At 44.0% G+C, this 16,288-nt stretch overlaps 1 protein-coding gene and 1 pseudogene across 3 annotated transcripts in view; one reads left to right on the forward strand and one right to left on the reverse strand.

The window, feature by feature from the left end:
* The first annotated feature begins 2,965 nt into the window (after positions 1 to 2,965).
* EZH1 (enhancer of zeste 1 polycomb repressive complex 2 subunit) overlaps positions 2,966 to 16,288 on the forward strand; it is a 32,636-nt gene continuing 19,313 nt past the window's right edge. For 2 of the 3 annotated variants that reach the window (XM_057536283.1, XM_057536285.1), the window contains exons 1-4: positions 2,966 to 3,029; positions 15,190 to 15,280; positions 15,884 to 16,004; positions 16,130 to 16,258. In XM_057536283.1, coding sequence (XP_057392266.1) covers positions 15,888 to 16,004; positions 16,130 to 16,258 — 246 coding nt within the window. In that variant the 5' untranslated portion in view covers positions 2,966 to 3,029; positions 15,190 to 15,280; positions 15,884 to 15,887. The remainder of the gene's footprint in view (positions 3,030 to 15,189; positions 15,281 to 15,883; positions 16,005 to 16,129; positions 16,259 to 16,288) is intronic. The other variant, XM_057536284.1, reaches the window with a different exon arrangement.
* LOC103015103 (eukaryotic translation initiation factor 1-like) lies at positions 12,700 to 15,119 on the reverse strand (annotated as a pseudogene).

Raw genomic sequence — 16,288 nt, forward strand, 5'->3', positions numbered from 1 at the left:
TTAGAACTTGCGTGCCCCAGAAGAAACAGAACATGTGACATGTCATTTCTAATCACTGGGTGGAACAAAATCTTGCTTGTGATGGGGTTGTGAGTGCACAGAGCAGAACAGTCTTCCCTGAGGCTTCTTTGGGGCCAGTGGTCAGAGATACAGCATGTTAAAGCCAATAAGATCATGCTAAAGTACATGCAAATTAAAAAGGATTTAAGAAAATGGTCAAGTAAATAATGCTCTTCTTCTCCAGGGAACAAGTTGAGCTGGTATTCATCAGTATATTAGTGTTGCTGGACTCTCGGCCAAGCCCAGGAGAATGGCTGCCAAGGCAAATCAGGCATCAGGTTTCAGAAATTAAACACATTATTTTATTTTTCCACAATAGGGAACTTTCAGGGAAAAAAAAGCCCTATTAGGCTACTCAGCACACTTTGTCCAGTTTCTTTCAGCCCCAGAGGCCTCCAATTTAAGAGCAAGATGAGCAACTGGAAGCCAGGAGTGACACAGTTATTCCTTTCTCCTATTAACTGCCTAGGGGTGGGGCTGGGAGGAGTGGGGCAGGGGTGATGGTACTGTTTTTCAAAGGTCCAGTAGCTGACCACTTGCCAACAGTTTTTCTACGAATTTATAGGGCAAAGACCTAAAGGGTTGGAAAAGAAAAAGTTAGAGGAAGAGCTGGCCAAAGATTGGCTGATAGCGTCTCATGGACCATGGTCAGCTAAGAAGGAGCCTGGTCTCAGGAAAATCTCTCTCCCATCAGAGAGGGAGAGAAGAACCAGTTGGCAGACAAATTTTCCCCAAGAACCCCACACTTGCTGGTGATGTGGAAAGTTGTTTTTATAATCCTCTAGTGAACCAGGATTACTAAACCCTGGGTTTAGTCCTATGCCAAACGTTGTGATGGATATGAGAGAGGTAGACAGCCTGGTAGCGAGTGTAAAGTGGTAATGGAGTTGAAGCTGGGGGAGATCCTGGCGGGCTGGCAGGTTTAATGAGGAGGTGGAGCTTGAGCTGCGTTGTACACTCTGATATGTACAGATATATCCCCGCTCCTTCCTTCCTTTCCACCTCAAAATATTTTTGTAACCATATTTTCTCTGTTATCACAAAATGTCTTTGTATCTCTCCTCTTGTCACTTGGCATACTTCCTGAAAACCAAGTGGTCCACTTCCATGGTGTTAGTTAACAACAATAAGTTGATGGTTCTCAAACTGCTCTCCAGTCTCAGTCCTGACATTCAGATCTTCTGAACATCTCTCCTTAGATAACCCAGATTCATTTTTTTTAACCTGCTGCCTGTCCCCTTCCCCCCCTTTTAAACCCATATTCTTTATTTCAACAATTATTTATGTAGTGTAATGGTTCTCAAACTTGGTTACATAGTGGAGTCACCTGGGATGCTCTGAGAATTCTTGAAGCCCAAGCCAAATCCCAGACCAATGTATCAGGCTCTCTGAAGGTGGGAGGAAGAAATCAGTAGTTATTAAAACTCCCCAGGTGATTTCAATGTGAACCAAATTTGAGAACCACTGGTCTAGAAAGCATTTGGAATGGAAAGGAACATCATTGCAAATTGCCAAGTATTAAGGAATATTTGCCTTGATTTGCTTGTGAATTGGATATAAGCAAGAGGAAAACAGCGAAGTCAAAGCTTCTGATATAAGGAAAAGAACACTAAATCTGCAATCCAGAGACCCGAGTTTAAGATCTGACAGAGCAGTTTTTCATCTGTGTGAGGCAAGTCTTTTAACTCCTTTACACCAGAAGAGCCTCGTGTGTAAAACTGAAATCCTTCCTACCTACTTCATAGAGTTGTTATGAAGATTATTTGAAAAAAAAAAGATTATAGGCTTTTAAATTATGTCTGTGGAGACAAATTTAAGGTAATGTTATTTTGTATTTTAAGTTTTAATTTGTAACTTTATATTTTGAAATAATTTCAGTTTTACAAAAGAGTTACAAGTGGTAGAGAGTTCCTCTATGCCCTGGAGCCAACTTCCTCAAATGTTGAAAAAGTGTGATTGCCGAAACCAATAATTAAGATGGACAAAATACTATTAACTAATCTACAGACCTTATTCTAATGTCATCAGTTATCCCACTGGTGTGCTTTTTCTGGACGAGGATCCAAGCCAGGATCACACATTACGTTTAGTTGTCATGTCTGCTCAGTCTCCTCTAATCTGGACAGTTCCTCACCCTTTGTCTTTTTTAACCTTGGCATTTTTGAAGATACTGGCTAGTTATTGTGTAAACTGCCCCTTATTTTGGATTTGTCTGATGCTTCCTCATGATTAATTCAGCTTATGCATTTTTTTCAAGACAACTATGTAAGTGATTTTGTGCCCTTCTCATTGCATCATCTTGAGAGGTACCTAGTAAGAATATCTCTCAGCACTAGTGACGTTAACTTTGATCACTTGGTTGAGGTGATGTCTGCCAGATTTCTCTCCTGTGAAGTTACTCTTTTTCCTTTGGTAACTTATAGGTATCTTGTGAGAAGATACTTTGACTCAAGGCAACTGATTTGAATCTAAGTGACTGAGAAAACTATTGACGGAAATAGGGAAGTCCGGTGTAAATAAAGCAAGAATGATAACTTAGAGCCCACAGACGGGTGTTTGGGGGTATTTGTAGATGTGAAGGATCCGTATGAAGGGGTTCCAGGTTGGTTTCAAATTATGAAGTGAGACATGGCACTAGCGTGTGGGGATGATGCAACTACTGGATAAAGTCTTAAAGAAGATATTAGTGGCTCCGGGAGGTTTCCCAAGAGCCCTTCCTGTCCCCTGACAGCGCCGCCTTGGAAACCGTCGGGCTCGGGTTGCACCACCTCGGACTCCCGAGTTTGGGGTATTGGCGCCAAACCGCAGAAGTGCGAAGAAGGAAGCCCAGGGAGCCTGACCAGCGGGGCGCGGGCGACGCAGTGCGCACGCGCCGGGAGGAGGCGCGGGGCGGGGCCGCGGCGTGGGGGCGGGGCCGCGGCGCGCAGGCGCCCTAGCGGCAGGTCCCTGCGGCTCAGGATGGAGGATGAGTGAGTAAACAATCCTGGGCCCGGCGGTGGGGTCGGGCCTCCGCACCTTGCTACCCGGGGCCTGAGGGAAGGGGAGTCGAAGGGGTCAGAGAACTGGAAGGAAGCGGAGGAGCACACTATCTGCCTGGCGGGGGGTAGCGGGGCGCCCACTCCCCGTTCCGAAGGCTGGGGGAAAAGGGGTAGCGGGGCGAGAGAGCCCCCGGCGAGGACCGCGTCTGCGGCGGGGAGGGCGGTGTGTCGGGGAGGAGGAGCGGCGGGGGCGGGCCCGGGGACGGGGAATCCCGTTGGAGGGCGGGGTGGGGTGGGCGGGAGCCCCAGCGCCGGGAGGGCGTGGGTGGGCGGTGGCACCTGCGGGGGCCCTTAGCGAGGTGGACTCCCGGGGACCTAGGGCAGTGCACGGGGAGGACCAGACAAGGGGGCGCAGCTTGCGATGACTTTGGGGGTGTTGAGGAAGCGGTGGCAATAAAAACAGGGTGAGGCGAGTGAGGCTTCTAAGGAGCAAAATGGAAAGGGGCGCTCACTGTTGGGGTCGAGCCGGTGCCGCGTGCCTCCTTCGGGTTTGCGCGCTAGGCGCCCAGCTAGCCTCCCCCTAGTCCCAGCCCTGAGTAAGAGGCTTCTCTCCAAATTTGGTCTCGCGCCAATCCCTGCCCACCCCAGAATTCTCTTGGGGATCAAATAATGTAAGTGAAAGAGCTTTGAAGCAAAGGCAAGGTGGTGTATTTGGGACATGCCTGTTAGGAAATGTGGAACAAACTTATTTCGGTAAAAAGCGACTACTGAGAAATTGTTTCGGGGGCGGGGAGGGGAAGGGAGGTGGAAGGATGTTCGTGCCGCCGATGGAAATATTGAGAGTGGGCTTTTCATAGGTGAAATATGGGATTGTTAATAGAGTCGCCTAGGTATCGAGTCTAGGGCTAGAGGGGTGAGGATGGGGGCTAAGAGCCGAGGTAGCCGGACCACTGGGTGCGTGCGAAGATGGCCTTGAAAGTGTGGGTCTTTTCTTCCGCTTTTGCTGCCATGACGCCTTTGAAGAGAAAAATCCCCCACCCGGTGCTTTTAAGTTTAGGAAACTTGAAAGACGTTTCCAGCCGGAGAAGGTGCTAACTCCATCAGAGGTTTCTGTGAGAGCTTGTCTATTTTAAGCCTTGGAAACCCCAGGGCTGGGATGTGTGGCATTGATAAAGGAGATTACTTAATTGCGTAGAAGAAATTATTAGGAGATAAAGTACTTAAAAACACACGCAAACATTTATAATAGAGGAAAGGATCATCTGTAAAGATGTAATAATACTGTTATTGTCAGGGTGTATGCTGAGTGTGTACAGACAGCGTGAATTAATTCTCCCAGGGCAGAGATGTTGGTTTGTTTTATTCACTGATGCACTTTAAGCACTAAAACACTGCGAGGCACAGAGTAGGTGCTCAGTACATGTTTGTGGAATAAATAAGTAGTGGGACGATCTCTGGAACTGGGAGTTGGGAGATCTGGATCCTAGTTCTTCCACTAACTGGCAGAGTACTTATAGGCCAATCACGGAGCTTGATGCCAAGGCACAGCTTTAAAACTTACTGAGGTGGAAATGACTTTTTCATTATGTTGTTACTTTATTTATTATTATTTTTAAAATAAATTTATTTATTTATTATTTATTTTTGGCTGCGTTGGGTCTTCGTTGCTGCGTGCCGGCTTTCTCTAGTTGCGGCGAGCGGGGGCTACTCTTTGTTGCGGTGCTCGGGCTTCTCATTGCGGTGGCTTCTCTTGTTGCAGAACACCAGCTCTAGGCACGCAGGCTTCAGTAGTTGTGGCACGTGGGCTCAGTAGTTGTGGCTCGCGGGCTCTAGAGCGCAGGCTCAGTAGTTGTGACACCTGGGCTTAGTTGCTCCGTGGCATGTGGGATCTTCCCGGACCAGGGCTCGAACCCGTGTCCCATGCTTTAGCAGGCGGATTCTTTTTTCTTTAATTTTTAAAAAATTAATTTATTTTATTTTTGGCTGCCTTGGGTCTTCATTGCTGCGCGCAGGCTTTCTCTAGTTGTGGTGAGCGGGGGCTACTCTTCATTGTGGTGCGCAGGCTTCTCATTGCGGTGGCTTCTCTTGTTGCGGATCACAGGCTCTAGGTGAACAGGCTTCAGTAGTTGTGGCTCACGGGTTCTAGAGAGCAGGCTCAGAAGTTGTGGTGCACGGGCTTAGTTGCTCCGCGGCATGTGAGATCTTCCCCGACCAGGGCTCAAACCCGTGTCCCCTGCATTGGCAGGTGGATTCTTAACCACTGCACCACCAGAGAAGTCCGGTGTTACTTTAATTCTCTTTGAAACAGCACTAGAATAAGGAGCCTAGGATTAAAAATGAAATTTTATTCCCAAGAAGACTTTCGTGAGAAGGGAAAAGGGGAGAAAATGTAGTTGGACTTGTTTCTCTTATACTTGCCTTTGAATTAGCATGCCTTTTAAAACTATTTAAAATATTATTTATGTCTCTTTAATTCTTGAGATCTGAAACCTGGCTTCCTTAGTTCTCCAGGTAACAATTCCTGCCCTTGATTTGTGCCTAATGTGAAAATTGTAACAATTTATTTTGCTAAGTATATCTTTTTCCTGTCTTGTAGTAAGTTTAAAAGTTTCTACTTTGTTGACTAGCTACTTCCCAAAGAAGGTTTGAGGCAGCAATACTAAAAACACATTATATCTCTACAAAGGATAGTTAACTACAGAGAAAAGAGAAAAAAACAGGACAGAGGAGCTGAATAGGCATTTTCCCAATGGAGACATACTGATGGCCAACAGGCACGTGAAAAGATGCTGGTCATCACTAATCATCAGGGAAATGCAAGTCAAAACCACAGTGAGGTATCACCTCACACCTGTTAGAATGACTATTACCAAAAAAGACAAGAGATAACAAATGCTGGTGAGAATGTGGAGAAAAGGGAACCTTGGTGCACTGTTGGTGGGAATGTACATTGGTACAGTCACTATGGAAAATAGTATGGAGGTTCCTCAAAAAATTAAAAATAAAACTGCCATACAATCCATCAATTCCGCTTCTGGGTATTTATCCGAAGAAAATGAAAACACTTCAAGAAGATATTTGCCTCCAATGTTCAAAGCAGCATTATTTACAATAGCCAAGATATAGGAACAACCTAAGTGTCCATCAACAGATGAATGGATAACATATGAGATACACACACACTCACACACACATACACAGAAGAATATTACTCAGCCATAAAATTTTTGCCATTTGGGGACTTCCCTGGTGGTCCAGTGGTTAAGAATTCACCTTCCAGGGGCTTCCCTGGTGGTGCAGTGGTTGAGAATCTGCCTGCTAATGCAGGGGACACGGGTTCGAGCCCTGGTCTGGGAAGATCCCACATGCCACGGAGCAGCTGGGCCCGTGAGCCACAATTGCTGAGCCTGCGCGTCTGGAGCCTGTGCCCCGCGACGGGAGGGGCCGCGATAGAGAAAGGCCCGCGCACCGCGATGAAGAGCGGTCCCCGCACCGCAATGAAGAGTGGCCCCCGCTTGCCGCAACTGGAGAAAGCCCTCGCACGAACCGAAGACCCAACACAGCCAAAAATAAATAAATAAATAAATTAATAAATAAATAAATAAGAAAATCCTTTAAAAAAAAAAAAAAAAAAAAAGAATCCGCCTGCCAATGCAGGGGACACGGGTTCGAGCCCTGGCCCGGGAAGATCCCACATGCCGTGGAGCAACTAAACCTGTGCGCCACAACTACTGAGCCTGCGCCTAGAGCCCCTGCTCTGCAACAAGACAAGAAACCACAGTGAGAAGCCCGCGCACCACAACGAAGAGTAGCTCCCGCTCGCCGCAACTAGAGAAAGCCCGCTCACAGCAACGAAGACCCAACACAGGCAAAAATAAAAACAAATAAGTAAATTTAAAAAAAAAAAGAATCCTCATTCCAATGCAGGGGACGTAGGTTTGATCCCTGGTCAGGGAACTAAGATCCCACATGCTGAGGAGCAGCTAAGTACACACGCCGCAGCTACTGAGCCCTCGTGCCACAACTAGAGAGAAGCCCATGCACTGCAATAAAAGATCCCACGTTCTGCAACTAAGACCTGACACAGCCATAAATAAATAAATAAATAAATATTTTTAAAAAATATTTTTTTTTTGCCATTTGCAACAACATGGATGGACCTGGAGGACATTATGCTTCTTGAAGTCAGACAGAAAAAGACAAATACTATATGTTTTCTTTTATATGTGAAATCTAAAAGATAAAAGAACAAAATTTTTAAAAATAAAAATATGTTGAGAAAAGTGAAGAGAATTATATCAGATTAAGATTGAGGGAGAGGGTTTTAAAGGAAAAACTGCTTTTAGAGAACACCTCCATTCCAGAAAGTCCCTAGTTTTGTTTGTTTGTTTTTAATTTGTCCAAACTGTGTATTGGGCTCTTTCCTGGCCTCTTTAGTCTAACAGACTATCAGTGGGGACTTCAGTGCTCCAAAACTTAAAGCCATGAGTTCCTTAATGGGTAGAGTTTAGTGCCTCTGATGTGTTGTGTTCTCTGACACACTTGCCCTAATATTTTGATTCAAAATGGAATAACTAAAAAGTCTTGTTTTACTGAATGATAATGAGCAGTCTCTCTCTCCCTCTCCCTCTCTCTCTCTCTCTCTCTCTCTCTCTATATATATATATATATATATATATATACACATATGTATATGTGTATATATATATATATTTTGTTGTTGTTGTTTTGGCCAAGCCATGCGGCTTATGGGATTTTAGTTCCCCAACCAGGGATCGAACCCGGGCCCTCGGCAGTGAGAGCATGGAGTCCTAACCACTGGAATTCCCAGCAGTCAGTAAATATTAAGCTTTATGCTAGTGTAATGCAGAACCAGCCAAGGTAGGACTCTAGCCTATTAGGAAGTTCCTTTAACTCTTCTGAATCAGTGTTGTACATCCTAAGAGCCAACATTTGGGTCTCATAAAAACTAATCCTGCTTTGATTTTTATCACCATTGTCTCCAGTGCACGTGACCTGATTCTTTTAATAAAGCAACACTGGAAAATATTAATGCTATAATTTTATTTTAAATAAGAATTCAGTGTCACAACTTCTTGTTAGTAAGGTTCTTTCTACGTGTATAGTGCCCAGAAACTCAGTGAGTTTTCATAAAAGTACATAATCATACAACCTTCACCACAACCAAGGTATAGAACATTTTCATCATCTCAAAAATCTCCTTTATGCTTCTTTCCATTTAATCCCTTTCAAGAAACATTCTAGTAGAATGTCATATAAGTGGAATCATGAAGTATGAAGTTTTTTGTGTCTGAATTCTTTCACTTAGCATAATGCTTTTGCGATATGTTTTGCATATACAGGAACTATTTGTTCCATTTTATTGCTGAGTAGTATTCCATTGTATGTATACACTGCACTTTGTATACATTCACCAATCCATAGATATTTGTGTTATTTCCACTTTTTGGCTATTATGAATAAAGAAGCTCTGAACATTTGTGTACAGGTCTTTATGTACATATGTTTTCATTTCCCTTGGATAAATAATTAGAAATTGTGTGCCAGGTTTTACGGTAAGTATATATTTAACTTTATTAAAAAAAAAACAACTGGCGGGACTTCCCTGGTGGTCCAGTGGTTAAGAATCCACCTTCCGGGGCTTCCCTGGTGGCACAGTGGTTGAGAATCTGCCTGCCAATGCAGGGGACACGGGTTCGAGCCCTGGTCTGGGAAGATCCCACATGCCGTGGAACAACTAGGCCCGTGAGCCACAATTACTGAGCCTGCGCGTCTGGAGCCTGTGCTCCGCAACAAGAGAGGCCGCGATAGTGAGAGGCCTGCGCACCGCGATGAAGAGTGGCCCCCACTTGCCGCAACTAGAGAAAGCCCTCGCACAGAAACGAAGACCCAACACAGCCATAAATAAATAAATAAAATTAAAAGTATGTGTCACATTTAAAAAAAAAAAAAATCCACCTTCCAACGCAGGGGATGCGGGTTCGATCCCTGGTCGGGGAACTAAGATCCCACATGCCACGGGGCAACTAAGCCCACATGCTGCAACTACTGAGCCCATGCAACAATAATACTAGAGAGGCCATGCACTCTGGAGCCTGCGCACCACAACTAGAGAGAAACTGGAGAGAAGCCCGCGTGCTGCAACAAAAGATCCCGCATGCCGCAACTAAGACCCGACGCAGCCAAAAAAATTAAAAATAATAATAATAATAAAAAAAAACTGGCAAACTTTTCCAAAGAGGCTGTACCAGGGAATTCCCCAGTACAGCCAAGTCCAGTCGTTAAGACTCTGTGCTTTCATTGCTGAGGATGCGGGTTTGATCCCTGGTCTGGGAACTAAGATCCCACAAGCCACGCGGTATGGCCAAAAAAATCATAATAATAAAAATAAAGTAAAAAAAATAATGTTGCAAAGTAAAAAAAATAATGTTGCAAAGTGGCTGTACCACTTTGCATTCCCACCAGCAATGTATGAGGATTCCAGTTGTTCCACATCCTTACCAGCAATTGGTATTATAACTCTTTTTAATATTAGCCATTCTTGTTGTTGTATAATAGTTATGTCAATGTGGTTTTAATTTGCATTTCCCTAATGACTAATGATATTGAGCATCTTTTTGTGTGCTTATCTGCCATTTCTGTATCTTTTTTTGGTGAAGTATCTGTTCAAATTTTAATTTTTTATTATTTTTTAAATTTATGGCTGTGTTGGGTCTTCGTTGCTGTGCGCAAGCTTTCTCTAGTTGGTGCGAGTGGGGGCTACTCTTCGTTGCGGCGCACGGGCTTCTCATTGCGGTGGCTTCTCTTGTTGCGGAGCACCGGCTCTAGGCGCATGGGCTTCAGTAGTTGTGGCTCGTGGGCTTTAGAGCGCAGGCTCAGTAGTTGTGGCACACGGGCTTAGTTGCTCCACGGCATGTGGGATCTTCCCAGACCAGGGCTCGAACCTGTGTCCCCTGCATTGGCAGGCAGATTCTTAACCACTGCGCAACCAGGGAAGCCCTCTGTTCAAATTTTTTGCCCACTTTTTATTGGGTTCTTTATTTTATTGAGTTGCAGAAGTTATTTAGATAAAGACTTATTTTTAAACTTCTTGACCATAATAGCATATTTTGGAGTTTATTCTCAATGCATAGGTGAATGTAATGAAAAGCTCTTAGCTTAGTACTTAACTGGAATATAAATAGTGTTTTGTGTATATAAGTAACTAAATAACAGATCTAGTAAAATTTAAAGTATTTTTTGTGTGCCACTTCCTTTGCCTAAGATGAATGGACCCACTTCTCCAAATCTGTTCTAGTGAATGCTGAGTTTTTTGTTTGTTTGCTTTTTTTTTATATGTAATCTTTTTTTAAAAAATTAATTAATTTATTTTATTTATGGCTGTGTTGGGTCTTCATTTCTGTGCGAGGGCTTTCTCTAGTTGTGGTGAGCGGGGGCCACTCTTCATCGCGGTGCGCAGGCCTCTCACTATCGCGGCCTCTCTTGCTGCGGAGCACAGGCTCCAGACATGCAGGCTCAGTAATTGTGGCTCACGGGCCCAGCTGCTCCGCAGCATGTGGGATCCTCCCAGACCAGGGCTCGAACCCGTGTCCCCTGCATTGGCAGGCAGATTCTCAACCACTGCGCCACCAGGGAAGCCCCTATATGTAATCTTTGAAGTGATAGTTGTTGTTAATGTCCAGATGCTATGAAAACCCATCTTATGGCTGTGTTTCAGGTGTTTATTTTAATCAAACCTATGTGTTCCAAACAGTATGTTTCATCTTCCTCATTCACTTTGTGGGGATTGGCCAACTGCCAAATAAACTTTTTGAGACACGGAAAACCCATTAAAAAGCCAAGCAAAATAAATATTGGCTCATGGTCACATGAGATTCAAATATCACTTTAATTGTAAAAGGAGGAAGCATGGCTTATTATACATTATGATTGGTTAAAACTCAGTGACATTTTCATGTACATGTGTGTACTGCTCTGGCCAAATAAAGCACTTGAGTAAAATTAGAAATAGTGGGGCTTCCCTGGTGGCGCAGTGGTTAAGAATCCACCTGCTAATGCAGGGACATGAGTTCAAGTCCTGGTCCGGGAAGATCCCACATGCCACGGAGCAACTAAGCCCGTGTGCCACAACTACTGAGCCTGCGCTCTGGAGCCCGCAAGCCACAACTACTGAGTCCACGTGCCACAACTACTGAAGCCCGCGTGCCTAGAGCCCGTGCTCCGCACCAAGAAGCCACCGCAATGAGAAGCCCGCGCACCGCAACGAAGAGTAGCCCCCGCTCGACGCAACTAAAGAAAGCCTGCGTGCAGCAACGAAGACCCAATGCAGCCAAATTAATAAATAAATAAACAAAGAAATAAATAAATAGAAATAGTGCCATTAATTATTAGACTGTTGTGGTGTGCTTACAGTCATCTCTTTTGGCAGACTGTAGGAGATCACATTTCAGCTCTAACTCCTTTTTTTTTTTTTTTTTTTTTAAAGGATTTTCTTATTTATTTATTTATTTATTTATTTTTTTGGCTGTGTTGGGTCTTCGGTTCGTGCGAGGGCTTTCTCCAGTTGCGGCAAGCGGGGGCCACTCTTCATCGCGGTGCGGGGACCGCTCTTCATCGCGGTGCGCGGGGCTTTCTCTATCGCGGCCCCTCCCGTCGCGGGGCACAGGCTCCAGACGCGCAGGCTCAGCAATTGTGGCTCACGGGCCCAGCTGCTCCGTGGCATGTGGGATCCTCCCAGACCAGGGCTCGAACCCGTGTCCCCTGCATTAGCAGGCAGATTCTCAACCACTGCGCCACCAGGGAAGCCCCTCTAACTCCTTTTTTAATAAAAATAGTGATGTTTTTCTGTGGCCATCTCCTCTAGGAAATCTACACACACACACACACACAGCCACACCCACCCACCCACCCACCCTAGCAGCTGTGGATTCTTTTCTTTTCCATTACTTGGCCTCCATTTTTACCTCTTTTCTTTGTTTTTCTTTTTTTATTGTTTCTGAAAAGTTTTATTTAAATACATTACATAACATTAAAACTGAAGAAAAAAAACCAGTTTGTTACTTCACATGGCATTGGGCAGCTGTTTCTAGTAAGTTGTGAGCTCTACAGCTACATGACTAATACATCGGTTCGAAATTTGTTCCCTTGTCAAAAGTTTAACTCTGATAGAAGGTTGGCCTCACATTCTAGCTTGGCCATCGATCAGCTAGGATATGTCTGGGCAAAAAGACGTTGGTGGCAAGCCAGCTGTCCTGTCACCTCAATAGAAGGAAGGTGGCTGCTCTAAGCTCTGCCCACCTGGTCGCGTTGGAGATACCAGGGGATCTTTCCCCTGATGATCAAAGACTCCCTCTAGCAGTACAGCTGCCGTCGCTGCCTCACCCCATCCTCCACTCTCAGCTTCACCGAGGGCTGTTCAGGTGGCGACATTCTCTTAGGGCAGGGAACTCTGTAGAGGGATTGCTGAGGAGCTTTGGGCCAGACATAGCCGTCTGTGATCTTGGGGCTCTGGACTTGGCTGAAACATCACTGTTACTGCTTTGTTTTGGGCTGGACACTGCCAGGTGCCTACTGCTTGACCTCTGTTTAAATGAAGGACTTCAAGACTAGACAGCATGGCTCTTTTCAGTTATTACATGAAGGAGTTACACTAGTCCAAGTTAAAAGCTGACCCCAAATGGTTACATTACACAAGCTGTGACATTTTTAAACTTGTGACAAGGGACAGAAGGAAAATTCTACTCATTGCAAGGAAATCCTCACTTAAGCTTCAGTGAGCCAGGAGCACTAAAACCCATGAACCTTCAGCTGATCGTCCTTAGCCAGTCTAATCTCTACGAGGAACTGGCATATGTTCTTGTGCTCATCACCCTGTAGCTGAATTACTTCTCCATATTCTGGACGCTCAATTACAGTTCCATTGCAGGCAAATTTCTTCAGAAATGCCTTCACTAGTTTCTTTTTATCGTAATCATCAGCCATCCCTGGACAGTAGTAAGGGTCTTCCTGCCGTTTCTCTGTTGAATTCTTAGATGGCTGTAATCCTCAGCGACAGCAGGAAGCAGATCATCACCCGTACTGGCATCAGCAAAGGGATCGAAAGAGTGGAGGTTCTGGATAGTGGACGTACCATACGATTCCTTTTCCTTGGTGGAAACGGCCTGCGCCTGCGGAAGACGGAAGACGGCGGGTGGGGGGGACCGGAAGATGGCGGGTTGGGGGGACAGAGCGTCAGGAAGCGAGGGTTCGAGGGGGAGGCTGCTGAGTCCTCGGCTGCGGCTCAGTGACTGGGGCCCTTCCTTCCTTCCTTCCTTTCTTTCTTTTTCTTTCTTTCTCTCTCTCTCCCTCTCTCTCTCTTTCCTTTTCTTTTCTTTTTTTTGGCTGTGCTGCATGGCTTGCAGGATCTTAGCTCCCTGACCAGGGATTGAACCCCAGGCCCTTGGCAGTGAAAATGCAGAGTCCTAACCACTGACCACCTGGGAATTCCTGGTCTCCAGTTTTAAATGGATGGAGCAACCTACCTTAAGCTTACTGTTTCAAAAAGGGAAATGAGTGGGACTTCCCTGGTGGTCCAGCGGTTAAGACTCCACGCACCCAGTGCAGGGGACCTGGGTTCGATCTCTGGTTAGGGAACTAGATCCCGCATGCCTCAGCTAAGGCCCGGCACAGCCAAACAAACAAATAAATAAATTTTTTTTTTTTTAAAAAAAGGGGAAAATGAGTTCCAAAAGGAATGGGAGAGGGATTGCAGTTCAAAACCAATTTTTTGGGTCATTTGGGTCTCGATAAGGGTAACCTAAGGTTTCTTAGGGAGGCAGTTTTGTCCTAGATTTGAATCATTTTTTCATTTCCTAAAGCAGATTATTATTAAGCTTGTTCTGGGCAGAAATTATGTGAGCAACTACTTAATATTACATGTGAGCAGGGTGTTCTTAAATGGTTTTTTCATTCTAAAAAAGAGCCCCTCTTTTGGCCCCCATTCCATAGAGGAGTGAGAAGTACTTAAAAGATGTAGGGAAAAAAAAGGAAAAAAAAAAAGATGTAGGAAGAAGAGAGATGCTGTAATTTATAGGAAAGAAATTCAGAGCTGCTTAATTTTTGTTATAACCCAGTACCGTAGTACCTTAGCTTCTGGGATTCAAATTCTTAGGTTATGGTATTGTCGTTTCATTCCCTTCCCCCAGAGAGATAATATTTAACTCACAGAGAATTCTGTTTTTAAGAGCTTGAATCGCTTGATTGCTTTAACAGTAAACACAGTGAGTCTGTCTGCTTCTTTGCTATTCTGTCCTTACTTTATTTATCCTTTAAGCTTAACATAGCATTACACCAATCTGTTTGGTTCTTCAAATGAAACATTCAGATATAGTCCTCTTAAAGCCCAGTAGCATGAGATATTATAACTATGATCTGATCGTGGCATATGTGTGACAGTGGGTTAAATTTTGCTGTTTTCTTGTCTGTGCTGTCATTTCTTATGGGTGAAAACAGGTAATTTAAAAATGCTTCTAGGGGACTTCCCTGGCGGTCCAGTGGTTAAACCTCTGCACTTCCACTGCAAGGGACACAAGTTCAATCCCTGCTCGGGGAACTAACATCCCACATGCAGCATGATGCGGCCAAATAAATAAATAAATAAAATGCTTCTAAACTTTAATTTCTCTTTCAAATTTTGGCTCTTCATAGCTCCTTGTAATGTTTTTAGAAATGTAGAAGGTTAGGTGAAATAAATAGACTTAGTTCTCCAGGAAACCTAAGTAGTTGATATAGAATAAAAACATAACCTTGCAGATTTTATTGAATTTTTATATGCACTTAATATTTGTTCTTTCTCTAAAATATTAATTGATGGGCCTGCTGGCTGAGCCTAGAAATTGGTGCAGAAAAGCAGAAAGTGCACTTGGTAATTGTGAGAATATATTTGTATGTATGACTGGAAGGACAGAATTCAATAAAATAAAGCACGCTTCTCAAATGGCATCAAGTATTATTAGGACCTGACTTATATGCAGATATAGTGTTAGCAGAGACCTCAAAGTCTTCGTAGTTCTTAGGGAGCATCCTACTGAGGGAATCAGGGTCTAAATATGCTCCACTGACTTGAAACCACTGTCTGTTCTCTTTTGAAAAGCTGAACATTTGTTTGGCCTTTGTGTCTTGCCATTCCTCTGAAGAACAGAAGACACCTGTAAAACTATACCCTTTGCCTTGCATTCTACGAGGTAGGTAGAGTGTGGTACAATAAGTACTTCTTTAAAACTGTGAACCTTAATTCAAACACCACCCCCCCCCCCCAAAAAAAGTGATTTGCAATGTTATATATTTCCATGTGTCTTGATTTGGAGATAAGATTATGCTGTTGTCATATCCAACCTCTATTGCTAGGCATGTGGTAGATTTAGGCAGTTTGGCAGGTGTAGTTTTATCCTGTGGGTGGATCTTTCCACGAAGCTCTTTGATATTAACTTAGTTCTTGCTAAACATTTCTCTTAATAAGGTAGTGGGTAGGCTTCCAAATTTCCAAGTAATCCAAGTTCCTAAATATCTGTGAAAGAACTTCTTGAGAGCTAAATTAAAAACAAGGTACTACAGGAGGACAGAGGCTAAGCTTGTGGGTAATCAGACCAGAAATTGCTGGTATGAAATCTTTTCTTAATTGGAACTTTCTGTTGAACTCATAGATTTGGGTTCTTTAAGCTTATGTTTTCATGAATAAATGTAACGGGAATGAAAGCATAACTGACCATGTTTATTTGAATTTGAGGAATGCTTCATTTCCAGGCAGTTGAATGCTATTTGTCATCTCTGCCTCTCTTTGATTACAGCAAAATGGATATACCAAACCCCCCAACTTCCAAATGTATCACTTACTGGAAGAGGAAGGTTAAATCTGAATACATGCGACTTCGGCAACTTAAACGGCTTCAGGCGAATATGGGTGCAAAGGTAAAAAATACTTTCCAAGTGAAAGGTTATGTATTTTAACATATTGATCCAATATGGAGGGGTTGGATTTCTTTTTTCTTACTCTTCTCTTGAAATCCTAACAGTTTTTTATTCGGCTCTGCTAGGCTCTGTATGTAGCAAATTTTGCAAAAGTTCAAGAAAAAACCCAGATCCTCAATGAAGAATGGAAGAAGCTTCGTGTCCAGCCTGTTCAGTTGATGAAGCCTGTGAGTGGGCATCCTTTTCTCAAAAAGGTACTTCCAGTGTCTAAGCTCAGCCTTCCT

The sequence above is a fragment of the Balaenoptera acutorostrata genome, chromosome 20 (genome assembly GCF_949987535.1).
Source record: "Balaenoptera acutorostrata chromosome 20, mBalAcu1.1, whole genome shotgun sequence".
Taxonomy (NCBI): Eukaryota; Metazoa; Chordata; class Mammalia; order Artiodactyla; family Balaenopteridae; genus Balaenoptera; species Balaenoptera acutorostrata.